This window comes from Centroberyx affinis, unplaced genomic scaffold (genome assembly GCF_046629955.1).
Source record: "Centroberyx affinis isolate AG114_WGS23_722 - 3 ecotype Tasmania unplaced genomic scaffold, CSIRO-AGI_Caff_v1 ptg000952l_1, whole genome shotgun sequence".
Classification (NCBI taxonomy): Eukaryota; Metazoa; Chordata; class Actinopteri; order Beryciformes; family Berycidae; genus Centroberyx; species Centroberyx affinis.
The window spans coordinates 36,398-52,662 of NW_027279526.1; the positions used below are offsets into that span (position 1 = coordinate 36,398).

Below are 16,265 nucleotides of genomic sequence, written 5' to 3' on the forward strand. Positions count from 1 at the left end.
GCTCGACCCTGCCTCCACCCAGTTAACTGAAAGTGGTTGGCCAGGTGCCACACTGTATTCCTGGCAGTCCCGCCTCTCTCAACGTTGTAATTTGACTCCGTCCCAAAACATGTTACAACCAGTTATGAAGTTGTTCTGATGAGAAAGAGAAAGCACTCGGATGCAGACTTTGATTGTGTCGTACAGTACTGCTAAGTCTGTGGTTTTAGCCTGTATCTTTGTTTTGGGTGGGTTGCTGTGGAGCGCGGTCACAGCCAGGAAATGTCCTGCCGTCATTTTTGTGTACGTAGTTGCAGTGGAAGAGAGCTTAAGGAGAACTATAAATGGAAGGTTTAGCTTCGGAAATGAGAGATCCATTATTTGAAAAAAAATGTGTGAACTGCTCTTGTGAAAGTACTGTTTAGAGTGAGTCAGGGAATATTTTTGTCCAGAATAGCATTTTTTTAAAGAACGTCCTTCCTATGTTCTGAAATCTCGAGGTGCAGTTTATAGGACAATTGGCTCACATTGACTGAGGCAGCCAGAAAGGGTCAAAGACAAGTCATCATTATGTAAACTAGATAATACCAGTTTTATTTGTAGATTACACTCTAGGAGAAAGGGAAACTTAAGACAAATTCATTTCAAAAAGGAGAACGAGTCATGAAATCATATTTCTTTTGTCTGTTCAAATCGAATACATTGTCTTCGGTCATTTTTTTTTTACAAGCAAAAATATGTCTTTTTACACACATCTTTTAAAAAGAACACTATGTACATCATGGAAACATTACATGCCACTGAATATCTCATGTGGAGGGAGGGGGTGCTTTCATTTAGCCCTCCCGACACCGTGGAAAACTTCAAGTAATCTCTTATAAAAAATAGAACATTTTATTTTTGCCTCTGAAAAAGGTTCTCTAAAAATACACATATGAACAGCATTACAAATTGGCAATGCATAGCCCCTATTTTCAGTTCATTTTGAGCCTTAATTTGGTGAATGCAAAATAGAACGAATGACAAATAAAGATGCAAATAATAAAATTATTAAAGCAAAAACTGATGACGCATTGTCGGACTCCACAAGCCGCGCCGGTTTGGTGGGTGGGGTAACGAGCTGGTGTGTTTGTCTTTTCAAATGTCCTCTCTTCAAAGAATGTCGAAGTGTTTGCTGTAAACAGTTTAGAGAGACGGGACAGGGAGAGAGGCAGGACAGAGGGAAGGCTGTGAGGAGGACACTGAGGAGGATGTGGCAGTGACAGATAGGAGGGGGAGGGGGGGGGTGAGGTGCATGATGGGTTGTTGGGAGAGTGCCACTGGGCCAAGGCTGGAAAAAAAAAAAACAAGCTACGGAAGAGGAGAGCTGGTTTAGGTGGAGGTGAGGCTGGGGAAGAAGGACACAGAGAGGTTGAGAGGGAGAGAGCTGGAGATCCCTGCCGATGTTGGCTTCGCCGCCGAAGCTGTGGTCACGTGGCCGCAGGTGGAGACCGGTTAGGTGTCGCTGGTTTTCGCCCTGTCACAAGACACAAAAAGGGTTCAAGAGGTTGAACTCAAAACCAGATAAAAAACAACAGTTTCCTATCAGATTTTCAATGAAGTCCAAGAGCGATCAAAGGAACTTGTGTGCCACGAAATCCAATAAATGTGTTAAGCTTTGTCAAGACCATGGGTTAAGCTTTGGAGTTGAGGCTTTACCACAGACAATGGAAAACCATGGAGAGTTTCATTCAGCTTTGAGGAGCCAGCGTACATGTTGGCACAGTAGTGTCTTGAATCACTTTGATCATCTCAACATTAGATCAATTGATGCAGCCATGATATTTGTAGAAGCATTAACAATGTGTTCAGATGCTCTGCAAACCTCAAACATTTTGGATAAAAAGCAAATGTTTCAAGAAAATTCCAAATTTCAGAGAGCATTTGAACGCACCATCAGGTTTGCATGTCACCTATAACAAGACTCTTTGGGAGTAAGAATCAGATGCTGGATTGCATATCACTGGATGATACCGAAGGTTTTTAAAGATGGGATTGATAAGTGCCTTAAAATAGCAATGGTAAAATCAGCTGAGAGAGGTGTTGCTTACAGCTAATCCTGCCCAGCTGCTTAGTTTAAGGTACTGTAGTTGCCATTGTTTTTCTATGGGCCTGTGCCTTCTACTCCTGCAAACTGCATGTCAAGAGTCCCTGGATATGTCCTTGGAAAAAGAGCTAAAAATGTTTACATCTAGTTTGCAAAACTGTAGCAGAGAACAGCAAAAAGTTGAAATATTTTAACGCTTGACAGCCTCTTCAGCCACTTTAAATCAACATAGGCACTGCCAGAATTGACCGTAATCTCCTTATGAAAATAAATCATACTCTGTTTGCCATCCATCTCTGACATCCAAATGTGAATGTGCCATAGTTATATTCAAACTTTAAAAAGGTCAAAGCACAACACCTGATGCAGTTTAAAACCCACAAACTACTTATGAACACAGCCATGCTTTGGTTCTGAAGAAACGTAAAGACTCAACCTCTGAAAGTTAGGAGTGCCAGCAAAACTTTATGAGCATGCAACAAACTTTAATGAGCACCATTTTTTTTGTTTTTTTGGAATGATTAATGACAGCTTCAGCCAGGACAAGAGCTTAATGGTCACTGGGGTTTTCATAGAGCAGTGGTACTTGCTAATTTTGGATAGAAGGTCTGCATGACTGTCTAGCCCAGTTAAAGGGGTGATGTTTTCCCTTATTTTTAAATACCCCATATTTCAACATTTCTAAGAATTGGTCAGCTCCTTGACTATGAAGTTTTTGGCATTCTCTCTCCAATCAGCCATACTTGCGAACAAAATAGCAGCACTTATGCGCACAGAAGAGAGGTAATTGGTGAAGGTCTGATTTAGGCTTCTTTTTTGATGTAATAACCCTGTTTTCGGTTTGCTCGCTGACATTTGATTGGGTAGATAGGTAGATACAAGATAAAAACAAAAGGACTTTTCATTGTTATCACAAAAGACATTTACCACCCAAATTTCATTCCATGTTGTACAATTAAAATTTTGCACAAGTGACCAAATGGTCAAACATTAGAGCCCTGTATTTATATATTCCATCTCAACCTGAGGCTTCAGAGCTTCAACAACCATCAACCGCAAACACACGCACACACACACACACACACACACTCCATGCCATAGTGCAGCCTAACATGAACGCAACTGCAGACCACGAGAGCCAAGCAAATCACAAAAGAAAGAACAAAACCCCAACAGAAACCAAAAACACGGCAGACACAAAGCGCACACACACACACATACACTCCTTCACGTACAAGTTTGGGGGTTCTTTTTAAAAGCTGCGGGTAAACTTCCTCCTCTAAATGTGTTCTTCGTGGGTGTTGCTGTCACAGAGGGGGGTAAAGTTACGGTGCCCCCCACTGGACAGGCCAGCTCTTGTCATGTACAGCAAATGCAGCCCAAACTGTCCGAGAAGAACCACAAGAGCAGATTAAGACCTTGCCAGATACGGTACGTTTTGTGCCTATTACTGGAACAACAGTCATATGTCACACAGCAAAGGAAGACTTCCCAGAAATATCTTAGTGAGCCGTTTTTCTAGTTGCAGAGTCATCAAAAATTTGTACTTTGTCAGGTCTAACCAGTCCGGCGTCATGAGAACATCACCGAGCAGATCTGAATGAGCTAGTCTGGCTGCTTCACACCAAATGACTAAGACTGTCAAGACTCAGACAGAGGGAGAGGGAGAGGGGAAGGGAAAAAGACAGATAAAGAGAGAGGATGGGGCCACAGTACTGTAACAGTCTGTCTCTAACTTCTGTCATGAGGTTGTTGGGTCATGAACTGGGAAAGTCTGGTTTTTAATGGGGAAGTAAAGCCCACTTTGGCCTACTGCTAACAGACTTAACTCTACTTCCTTGACTTCTATTCAATTAAAGCAGCAAAAATGACAATGTTGCTTTCTGTCTAACAAGGAGACTAGGGTGTGGTTGAATCATGCAAAATGTAATCAGACTTTTCCTGTATCTTCAGGGATGGAACAGCATTAAAATAAGGTAATCCAACAGAGTTGAGGCAGAGGCAACTCATCTATTCTTTTATGAACTAGCCATTTAATAAAAGCTTTTACAGAGTTGCCATGGTTCAAGTCTGTTGGATTATTATGAAAGTTTAATCCCCTCACCAAAGAGCACCTTCTTCACTGGTTTCATTACCCACTGCACTGCTTTCTACATACGTTTTTATTATCTAAACATTGCACCAACACTACTTTATTTTGTTAACAAAAGTGAGAGATTAGATCCAGTATTTAGTATTGATCAATATGTCAAGTTTAGTACCCAGACTTGGCAGTGTAACAGTGATATCAATGACTACCTACATTCAATGATAATAGATTAAAGATAATAAAAATCACAGTGAGTAATGAATATAACAGATGCAGTGTGATGGGGTGTGACAAAAAGCATCCTGGAACATACTACTAATAGTTTGATGATGTGAGAGGAGGTTTGGGGAAGAGGAATAATCACCTTTTCCTCTTCTTTTCTGAGTCATTTATCCTGGGCTTGGTTTGCTGGGGTGTCTTCGCTGTGGCTGATTTGGAGATGCTGTCTTCTCTGCGTCTCTTGCTGTGTAAAAACAGTAAAAAACAGTTAAAATTGCCCAACAGCCATCCATCCAGCAATGTTATGTTGCAGGCTCACAAACATCTTTTAATTAAGCTATCTAAGCTTTTAACTAGGGATGTACCGATCAGGTTTTCTGGGGATGAGCCCGATTGGCCAATCACCAATACAATCACCAACTGAAATTATACATTTTGACTTTTGACTTTCTATTATCAATGGCACATCATGTGTGTAGGGGCACGGCAAGAGTAAATTATAAAATTTGAATATAGCACTATGTTCAACAGATTGATTGGCTGCATGACACAGCTGGCCTATCCATGTGTAAATAAAACCTAGGTTTTATCCAAACATAGTAATTATATGTGTGTGCTTGATGATCACTCATCTATTGCTACTGGTAGCGCATGAAGTTAGTCATTGTGGCAGCACTGGGTCTGCCTTCTTTCAAATATATTAAACTGGTGCTTATCTGTGATCATAGGCTGTGAAATTCAAAACAAACAAACAAATGAACTGTCAGTGCCAGATGGATGACATTCGTGCAACACTAACATTCTACTGACTGCTGCAAATTGGCTCAACGTTTTTATGGCATACGTTCGACCACGTTCCTGATCTGGTAAACGTTCTGATTTTTTTTTGATTGGGCAGTTGAAGCGGTGATCGGCTAATCATCAATGATCTATTTAGAACATTTATGTGCCGATTGATCAGTGCACCCTTACTTTTATTCATAGAGCATGCCGTCATGTGGGAATACACACACACACACACACACACATTAGATCAGACTATACTGACTGTGTTGTGCTGCCGTCCAGCTCCTGTTCCTTGCAGGGAGACTGACTGGGGATTTTGCCGTCCTGCCTGCAGTCTCCTCCCTCCTCCAGCTGGGGAACGCCCCGCTGGCTGCCGTTGTACCTTTCTGAAGGACACTTGGCCTGAGGCTGACTCGAGGGTGGAGAGTCAGACACCGGCTCCTGGTCTTCTCTGGACAACTCCTGCCACCGCTTCTACAAGGAGAGAAGGAAAGAATGACAGAGGAGGAGAGGAGCGGAGAGAAGGGGAAGCTGCTTAATTCAAATTCTTCTACTGCTGCCATTACATTAAAAGAACTTGTGAGGGACAAATCACATTCTATCAGACTGAATCAAAACAAATATTGCAATGCATTGACACCAAAGAACAGAAGTTAAATTGAATCTTTGGCATAATGTTTGGACAATATTGGATATGCAGAGCTTAGCTCTTGCTTGTTGGGAAAAAATATCCATAAATCATCAACCTGTAAATATTTTTACTTTGCAAAATTGTTCATATTGAATCTGAATAACATTATTTAAGCAGAATGTGGAATATGTGGTTCATTTATGGTTGGCAACAAAGTCCAGTTTCTAGAACTTCAAAGAAAAAATAAATAAATCATCATCCTCCCACCAGTATCCTTTTGTGTGTTTCTCTACAATTTCCCCATTGGATGGAAGCGTTATTTTCCCAAAGAAACTCACACAATGCACAATCTGTCAAAGTTGAAGCACTGGGAGGGTGATCTCCCACACAACTAAATTCCAAATGTCCTTTTTTGTGATACTTCATCCCCAAAAGAAATTATCTTTTTGTTTGTCCCCCTCCGCAGAGAGATGTGATCAATGGGTCAGTTACAGAGCAGCACCCATGCTTGTCATGGGGGCATTACAGCTGGACAGTCTCCTTACTCATTAGATCACGCTGCTCAATGCAGTTTGCGGCACAACAAAAAATGCAAAAAGTTGCGTCTTAAAGTTTACTCAATGTTGGAGACTTTCATCTCTTTCTCCTTATATGACGCGTCTGGCTCTCCTACTCAAGCAAATGTGTGGGACCCAATGACAGACACTATAGTATTTATCTGTATAACAAGTTTCCTGGATCTTGATCTTTTTTTCTAAGAAACCACTTCCACTGAAGAAACATGAAAGGCTTTGGCTAAATGGAGCCTCTGGGATTATAGCCAGAGGGGATACTTTACTCAGTGAACATGAAAGAGATACAGAGTGAAAGGAAGCAAGAAAAGAGAAAGTATATATGTGACAGAGAGTGTTTGAATAAGTGAGTGAATGTGTGTGTGTGTGTGTGTACACCAGATTGTGGGTGGTGCTGGTACCTGTACAGATGAGTCTCCCATGATGTACTTGGCTCCCTCCAGGACAGCCATGTAGGAGAAGCGCAGCTGGTCTGGCGTCTGGATCAGGCCCATGCGGTACTTCCTCATGTCCAACAGGATGCCTTTGATGTCCACCGATGACGGGTCTTTCCTCTTGTCCATCTGCATAGGTCAACAATACAACTTGACTCAGCTAACCAAGATTAATTTCCCCGTTAACCAAGAATCTGCAAAACTCCAGATTCTTCATTTATGCTGTGGTTGTTTCGGACAAATGAATCATCACTCTAACTTGCATTTCAGCTGTGGGTTGTAAATGAATAGATTAAAGTTAGTTTGATATTGGATTTTCGTTTTTCCACCTTCAATAACTTGTAAAGTACACAAGTACAATCACATTGATGAATATATTTGTTATTACTGGATGCGGATGAACAACTGATTGATCTCACCTGCTTATATTTTGACCTAATCTACACATTTTGACCGTTTGGTGTTCAAAGTTTAGACTTTTCACTGACATTATGTCTGTTTCCCTGGTAACACCAGAGGAAATATGATTGTTGTGCCTAAAGACTAAAATTCAAAATGGCAAAACATTTGAAGGCTGGCCACTGTGAAAATTCTGATGGTGAAAACAGACCCCATATGGCGTGAAGAGGCGGGGCTTACCAGGACCAGACAAGTGTCTACTAGTGAGAATGTCCCTGAGCGTCCAATCCCAGCACTGCAGTGCACCACAGCCGCCCGTGGTCCGCCCCCAGAGAACCCTGACTCCCGAACCTTGAAGAGGAAGTTTAGGAAGGATGCTGGGGACTCGGGAACACCAAAGTCAGGCCACGTGGTGTAATGAAAGTGGTAGATCTCTCTCTTCTCCCCTGTCTTTAAGAGAGACAAATAGAGACCACATTAGCAGGTGCAAAACGTTTCCATTCAAGTCATTTACATCCTACAACAATGGCAGTAATACACATATACATTATTATGTATAGTACTTTTAGAATGACAGCTTGTATATAGTTCATATCAGTGTATTCAATGGCCGAATGTGTGGCTTATTCGTCTCTTTCTAATATGGCACAAATTGCACTCTCTCTCTCTCTAGTCTGAACTCATTGGTAGTTTAGACAAAGATGTGCTCAGTTCTAAGAAGCTTTGGACAACAGAAGTCCATGTGATACAGCTTGGTGTGATGCAACTGAACCATTTCAAGTGTGGTTCTGCTTGACCCACACTTGACCACCCTTTATACTGAATACTCTGGCCTACGTTAGCATTCTGGAGCTCCAGCATTCTGGTGGTGTAATAGGACTTGGTGTCTTCCGACAACAGTTTGACCAGGAAACGCGTGTCTCTGAAGGCCATCTCCCTCTCCTCAGCCGTGGGCCAGTACTGCGCACACTTTTCCTGTCAGAGAGAGAAGAGGAAATGGAAAGGAACAGTGAGAGATGCCAAAGTAATGAGATGTCTGACAAAGAAATACACCTGGGGCCAGTTGCACCAACAGGGCTAACGCCTGGTCTTAAGAGGGGAGAGAGTTATTAGGAACAGAAGCAATCCATTGGACATATACAATGATGAGGAGCTGATTGAGAGGTTTCGATTCTGTAGGAGAGATCTATTTGAACTTATTGAAGAGCTGTCACCGGACTTGCAGTTTGTGTCGGACCACAACGCAGCATTGTCACCTGCATTGCACATTATATTTATTATTATATATATTATACACACCATCGCAATTCACAGTAAAGTTACTGCTCTTGTCATGAACCACATCCATCTCTGGAGAGACATCACTCTCTTCCACCGGTTGGTCGATACTGCCACTTTCCACACCGACCAAACCAGTAAAAGCAGGGGAATCCTCTCCAAAAACATCAACAATGATGTCACTGTATACTGACGTTTTCGGGGGAGGACCCCCGCCGGTTTGATGCATTTTTTCAAAGAAACGTCTTTCTTTGCCTTGCTCAGGAGGTCTTTCCACTTTTTCCTTACATCGTTTTCTGAACGAAGGCTGCCCGAGTCTGAACAATCATTTATGGACTCCGTTATTTCTCTTCATGTCGACTGCTTCTTCTTATTTGTTATTACGTTGGACTGCTTGGCAGCGTTTTCTTGTGCTGGCTGTACAGCTCAATTAATTGTCTTATCTCAGTGTCTGTAAAATTGCCTTTCTTTTTCTTTGATCCTCCATAACGTTGCCGCAAATTAGAAATGATTAGCAACACATTAGCAAGACAGCGGGAGATTGTTAACAATGTATCCTAGCAACACAAGGCTGCTAGGCAATAGCCATAGTTGCGTGGGCATTCACGTGGACGCGCATCGCTAAGACCGGGCATAGTTAAGACTAGGCTTAAGTTTGGTTGGTGCAACCGACGTAAAGTCCATTCTAAAGACTGGTCTTAACAAGACCGACAGCAGTTAGGACCAGGCTTAGTAAAGACCAGTTGGTGCAACCCAGCCCTGAAGGAGAGCATATTCTGGCTTTGGTTGGTCTTGAGGTAGAATGGCTGACCAATACAGGATGGTTGCTGTGTTCAATCCCTGGCATTGAAAGGAAAGCTGGGTCAGAAATTAAAGTGGGCTCACGTCACTGAAAGTTCTAAAATGCCCCTGAAATTCCAATCATAGTTCAAAAAATTCCACTGATAAATACAAGTTTTTGCATGTATTCTGTTTTTCTAAGTACATTTTTGTCATTTCCAGTAAGCAAACCTACAAGCAACCACACAATCTTTTCAACAGGATTGCATTTACACAAGAACAAAAAAGTTGTTTCAACCCTAAATGACCCATATTTGTACCTTGTGGTTTTTTTCCCATGTTAAACCAGCAGTGGAAAAAAAAATCTAGGTCAGCCAGAGTGAAAATTAATTTGATATCTTTAATGTTACACCAGTGTCACCTTGCCATTAAATCCTGGGGAAAAGCCCGGAGAAGCTCCATTGAAAATGTTTCAATACTCTTCAAGGAACAGCCGGACATTTTTCAATGCTGTGGTCAAATGCTATGACAAATATTCAGGTCCACAATGGCATGTCTACAACTAATATCTCACATGGCATTTTCTTATTAAATGCACAATGGCCAAGATTACTGCTGAAGATAAGTCTATTACGCAACCATCATTCCCTGGAATTGGAAAGCTACTTGAAATAAAAACCAGAACCTTGTGAGGTTAATATTTATGGACTAAACGTTCTACATCTTCTCTTTCTGAGAAATGAGGACGGGCGGGAGAATCTCATGACCCAACAAGATGAGTGAGTGAGTGAGAGAGAGAGAGAGAGAGAGAGAGAGAGAGAGAGAGAGAGAGAGAGAGAGAGAGAGAGAGAGAGAGAGAGAGAGAGAGAGAGAGAGAGAGAGAGAGAGAGAGAGAGAGAGAGAGAGAGAGAGAGAGAGAGAGAGAGAGAGAGAGAGAGAGAGAGAGAGAGATTATCAGAGCTACTCTGGGTGTGCGTGCAGTCAGGACATCATAGGAGGAGGAACTGAGAGGATGGACCGCATCCCAGTTCCTCACATACATCATTGACTCCCTGTCAAAACACTAAATTCCAATTTACTACTACTCAGTCAATGTTGCATAACCTCAACAATACCATGTGTGTTACTGTGGACTGTGTGGTCTGTGTGTGTGTCTGGTCTTTCTGTAATCTATTCAGTGTTTCTGCAGTCTAGTCTATCTAGTGTGTGTGTGTGTTTGTATGTACACGCGCCAGACAATTGGACAGATGTCAGAACCAGACAATATGATGTGTTTGTTTTATGAATGCTTACCGAGCCTTTCTCCATGACTCTGTTGAGCATGATGACGGCCTTGGTCTTCTGTTCCCAGATCATCAGCCAAAAGTGGCCACAGGTGTTCCTGAGGGGGCCCTGTGGACGACACACACACACACACACACACACACCTCCATTAGTTACACAGCAGGACGAAATGAGTCCAGTGGGACAGCGGGAAGTCATTTACAATGGAAATGTGTGGGATCCTTCAGGCACCAACAATATATTATTCATAGAAAACATTAGCTGAGCAACAGGCTGAGGCTTTATCTTCATCGATGTGATTAACTGTGCAGGAGAGAGGAAAATGAAACCCCAAGTTTACTTGGAGGTCAGGATTACTGACATTTACAATGTAGTTAAGGTGAGAAAAACGTTGCACTCTGTAAGGCCAAATGTCTCAGATGTCACAAATGACTTTTGAATAATACACACAGTGGTTAGCATAAACAATGCCATGGAAACTTTGAGGTATTGGCATCAAGTCTCAAATTCAAGTTCGCTTTTTTGTTGTGTAAATACAATGAAATGCTTCATTCTGAGCACATAAATAATACTGATACAGCAACACACTGTTTGATGTTTGGCTCCATATTGATTACCTAGGATGTTAAATAAGACAAGAACTGTGACATTATAGTGAAATGAACACTGCTAATGAATGGTACAAGCTGGCTTTGCCTCATCTCAAAAGTACCACAGTAGGGCTGCAACTAACGATTATTTTCATTGTCGATTATTTTCTCAATTAATGGATTAGTTGTTTGGTCTATAAAATGTCAGAAAATGGTGAAAAATGTCGATCAGTGTTCCCCAAAGCCCAAGATGACGTCCTCAAATGTCTTGTTTTGTCCACAACCCAAAGATATTCAGTTTACTGTCATAGAGGAGTAAAGAAACCAGAAAATATTCACATTTAAGAAGCTGGAATCAGAGAATTTTGACTTATTTTTCTTAAAAAATTACTCAAACCGATTAATTGATTATCAAAATAGTTGGCGATTAATTTAATAGTTGACAACTAATCGATTAATCGTTGCAGCTCTATACCAAAGCACATTAACACTGAACACACAAAGAAATGTCACCAAATGTCTTGTAGCACAGCATTAAGCACATTAAGTACATGAAAGTTAACAATCAAACAGGTAGTTTGAGAGAGAAAGGTAGCAGGAGCACTACTGGTATCCCTCAAACCACCGGTGCTCATGGAAGGGAATACTTCAGAGAGAGAGGAAGACTGATGACCAAAAACAAAATGGCATAAGAAATCCAGGTCCAGGCACTCAAGGAGGTTTGAAAAATGTAGTGTTGGTGTATTTTTAATGATTCTAGCCCATTGAATTAGAGGCCTTTTACATTTTTCAAACCTCCTTGAGTGCCTGGACCTGGATTTCTTATGCCATTTTGTTTTTGGTCATCAGTCTTCCTCTCTCTCCAAACAAGTAGTTTGTCAGACAGTTTATGTATTTATGCAAGATGACATTCCAAAAGAAACATCTGCTGGTGTCAAATTCTTCAGTGACTGTAGAAGTCTGCAACCCAAAAAACATCACCAGAGCTTTGCTATTTGTCAGGCTGAACTGTGCAACCTTTGTTTGGGTTCAAAATACTGAGGCAGTATGTAGTAGTTGACAATATCACTTGGTAAACGAGTCTGAATTATGAACCTAGTCTAATTTGCTGTGATCACCCTTGGAGAAAATGACATGAATAATTTTCATGGTTGTTTCTCCTTACTTATTTCCCACCATAGAGTCCAAATGAGTAATTTGCTTTCCATCCATGAGAATATTAAATGTTTAAGTGTGGAGTAAAGACACAACCATGTGAGGCTCCTGTGTTAACAACCACTGTTGATAAACGGGTGTCACAAATGACATTACCCGAGGTCATGCCAGTCAGAAAGTCAAAAAAATGACAATCACTCAGTACAATCACAATTAGCATTCATAGAATTTACAGAATTTAGATAATTGTACTATTGTTGGGTCTGCTCTAGTAGAATACTTATTACCCTGTGCATCTGCGGAGTCTGACCAGAATGCCACCCACTGGGCTCCATATGTTTGACTTGTGGTTTAAGTAATTTTAAAAACTTGCATCACACAGGCTACATTCCACACAGCAGCACACAGAAAAAGCTCAAAAACGAGTGTTATCTAGTATAAATTAAACAATACAAGATTACTGCTTGACAAATATCTAAACTCAGTATGTTCTCTCCCCATTTCAAAACTGAGATAACCACAGCGTGACGTCTCTTCCTTTTTGGCTGGTTTCTCAATCAATATAATTTCATTAGTAGTGGTGGCATGTCTAATTTCTGGAGCAGCGATAAAGACTGAAAAAAGCAAGCATCTTGTTTTCATCCAAAAGGTCAATTTGACTAATGGTGCAGTGCCCACAAAACTGATTTTTAAAATAGTGCAGAACTTCCAAATGATGGTGATGGATACCTCCAAATATTCAGTAATCCCACAACCCATGTCAATATCAAGCAGCTGATTCAGATCAGCCTTGGACCAGAGTTGTCCTTTTGGTCATGGAGTTGTCAGCTGATGGAAAAAGCATTCAGCAAGGGGGTTTCTGGGACTGATACTCCCCTGCAGAATTTTAGGCTATATCCCATGAGACGTAAATTCGGTGGCCCCTGGCACATTCTGATGGTTTCATTCTCAGCTATAATGAAGCTAATTTCTAAGGCCTGCTGCACATGGCTGTGCGTTTCTCATGTCACCTATACAGTAACACACTCTGTAAGTAAAGGTTTTGTGGTAAGAGAGCATACGTATGTCACAGTTGTTGTACTTGTCAATTAAGAAACTATAAGTCAAAATAGATTATTGTCAGAGTTTATAGTTTTGGACTGTTCTATACAGAAACAGATAATAAACAGAGATAGTCTAACTATAGTAAAACTGTTCCTGACACAACTGTTAGGTAATGAACTGTTAGGTAATGAATACACCAAGCAACATTCTCATTTTGCCTTCTCCTTTTTCTCAAAGTTTGCAATTTCACAGCTCTATCCTACTATAAAATGAGGAAAACTCTGTCCGTCTGTATCCATTTTGCTCCTCAATGGGTTGGCCAATCAATCTGAAACTGCACATGGGCATTGAGCATTGACATAGGCAGGGACTGATGAAGCTGATTTTTCCATTTTCCCAAATTTATGCTGCGCATTTTTGGCAAGTCTGCGCGGAGTTGTGGCGCACACATCCCCGGAAGTCTGCACGTAGTTGTGGTGCGCGCATCCCCGGGTATGGACTAGTACATAAAATGAAAGTCAAATGAGATCATATGTGGATTGATGTGGTCAATAATTTTATAGAAGGAAAAGAAATGTGGGTACAAATTACTGGGTATAAATTACAGTATAAAAAGTAATAAAAGTAATAAAGATAAGCCAACAGTCATTTGTGAATTTTGTGTGCTGGTACCAAGCTGGTACTACAGAAACTATCTACTTATGTGAAAACTATCCAACAAGCATTCTCAATCATATTCTTATATAATATTTTTAAGAGTTGTGTTTTTAACCATTATTCATTAATTATTCAGTATTTCAGAGAAAAGGAATAGGATCACTCAGCAACCCTCAGTTAATTTACAGTTACATGGGGGCATACACACACACACACAGTCACTGTCTCTCTCAGGGGAGAGACAGTGACTGTGTGTGTGTGTATGCCCCTCTCTCTTCCCCTCTCTCTCTCAAAATAACACACAGCTCTAAACAGAAAATCATGATGCAGACTTAACTCATCATGGGCTAAATGGTTTAGCTAAACCAAAACAGCACTCCCTCTCATCAAACCTGCTCACTGACACAACAGTCTAATTCAGCACAACAGGAAAACAAAACTGAAGAGCCTTCTTTAGTTTTCTGTCAGTTTCCTAATTACATTACTAGCTAGCTGTAGACCATTCATGAGTGTATCCACCGCCATGCATTGACTTCTTTGAGGGATATTAAACGACTTTGACAGTGCACGAGGAAGTGAGGGTGACATCGTTAGACTGTTTAGAAGGGGGGGGGGGGATAGCACGCATATTCACCAATAGGCACTCCTGATGTGCTATCAGTGTGATATAATACGGAACTTGAAAATTAATGATTGTAAACATTTATCAGGGGTAAACATACAGCGAGCCACAAGCTGGCTCGCCATATGTTAGTGCATGGCTAAAAAGCTGGCAGCCGGCACAACTGGAAAACTCTGCCTTGGACTTGCCTGAGTCAATATGTAACTTCTCTGGGCTTCCTCCATCACTACTAGACTGGCGTTGATGTAGTCATTTTCTGTGCTCTCCAGCTTCACCCGACTGTGATCAACTGCAAGGAGTATGAGAGAAAAGTAATTTAGGGATTAGTTATTGATAAACACATGTGGCGAGAGATTTGCAGAAAAAAAACATTTAACAGTTTAGAGTTAGCACAGACAAAGGTTTGCTTACATGGGCTGACATCTCTGTATCTGTTGCGATTGCGATTCTCTGGATACTTTGCGACTTTGTAGGAGCATTCATGGGACTGATTCCTGATTTCCTGAGGACAATATAAAGATAATTTAGAGACAAAACAAGGTTAGAAGTTCCTCTGTCCATCATAGGAAAAACAATCACCACATACAAATAAGTCTATAATGATGTTTTGTGTCGGGTTCAATCCCACCACCACCCGATATGAGCATGTAACTTAAAACACCAGAGTCTGAAGAAAAGCAGGGAACCAGGAAAATGCTATTTGAGAAGTGTCTGTCTAAAATGACATCCCTGATACATATTGCATTAGGTTAGTTTATGCACCTTGGCTACTTGTACTTCTCACAACAAACTTGAACATGACCCTGCGGAGCCCAATGAACTTGTGGAGTGAACATAAAGTTAAATAAATAAATAAATAAAAGTTTGTGGCTACATAAACTGGATACAGAGAGAGCTTCAACCACATGCACAGGCGCTCATATGACACTGGGCTTACGTTAACGTTTAAGCTACGCTATCAGGCAGACGTGCTGCTGTAAACTGACAAACGGACAAAACTTAAAGCGGGCTGGAGACAAAAATCTAAAGGAAAGGTAGCGATTAACAAAGAAAGACAAGCTAGGTAACTGGCGTTACAAATCAACGACAATCTCGCATAGCATTGGTTAGCTAGCCAAGCTATTAGCTGGCTAAATTAAATGCGCGCTTGAACTAGCGTTAGTAAGCTATCATCTATGTTAGCTACGCTAAGCTAACATACTTACTATGTATAGGTTTTGCCACCGGCCCTCTGAATCCATGTCTTCAAATTCCTGGTCCATTTTCACTGTGGCAATACCAGTCTATTGCAGTCAAGGTAAATGTAATTATTTGTCTGGCTATCTACCTCATTACTTTATTTAAAGAAGCTTTTCGTCAAAGAAAATTATTTGCGTATGCTAGCGAACCCGCTAAATGTTTGTCCGTTATCTCTGGTGCAGTTGACATCTAAGAAGGGAGCGACATGCGCATGCGCCAATCGGGGTCCTTCGGTAGCTGTCAAACCCAGCAAAGATCTTTCAACTAAACGAGCAAACGAGATGTCAAACCGCTGGATCACTAACTACAGGAGCTAAGGCACATTTTCTAAGGATACATATGTTTAATTTTTGGTACTATTTTATTCCTCAGTATGTGAATAATCCGGCTCACATCACAAATCTGTAGATAATTTTTATTA

At 41.1% G+C, this 16,265-nt stretch overlaps 1 protein-coding gene across 1 annotated transcript; it reads right to left on the reverse strand.

Moving 5' to 3' along the window:
• Positions 1-67: 67 nt before the first annotated feature.
• ptpn2b (protein tyrosine phosphatase non-receptor type 2b) lies at positions 68-16,020 on the reverse strand. The gene is made up of 10 exons (XM_071522101.1): positions 15,811-16,020; positions 15,017-15,107; positions 14,794-14,894; positions 10,547-10,645; positions 8,033-8,170; positions 7,436-7,645; positions 6,764-6,925; positions 5,422-5,633; positions 4,519-4,617; positions 68-1,495 (listed from the first exon to the last, which is right to left on the reverse strand). The coding sequence occupies exons 1-10, from the start codon at positions 15,865-15,867 to the stop codon at positions 1,474-1,476; spliced, it is 1,191 nt and encodes a 396-aa protein (XP_071378202.1). The 5' UTR covers positions 15,868-16,020; the 3' UTR covers positions 68-1,473.
• Between the last annotated feature and the right edge of the window lie 245 nt (positions 16,021-16,265).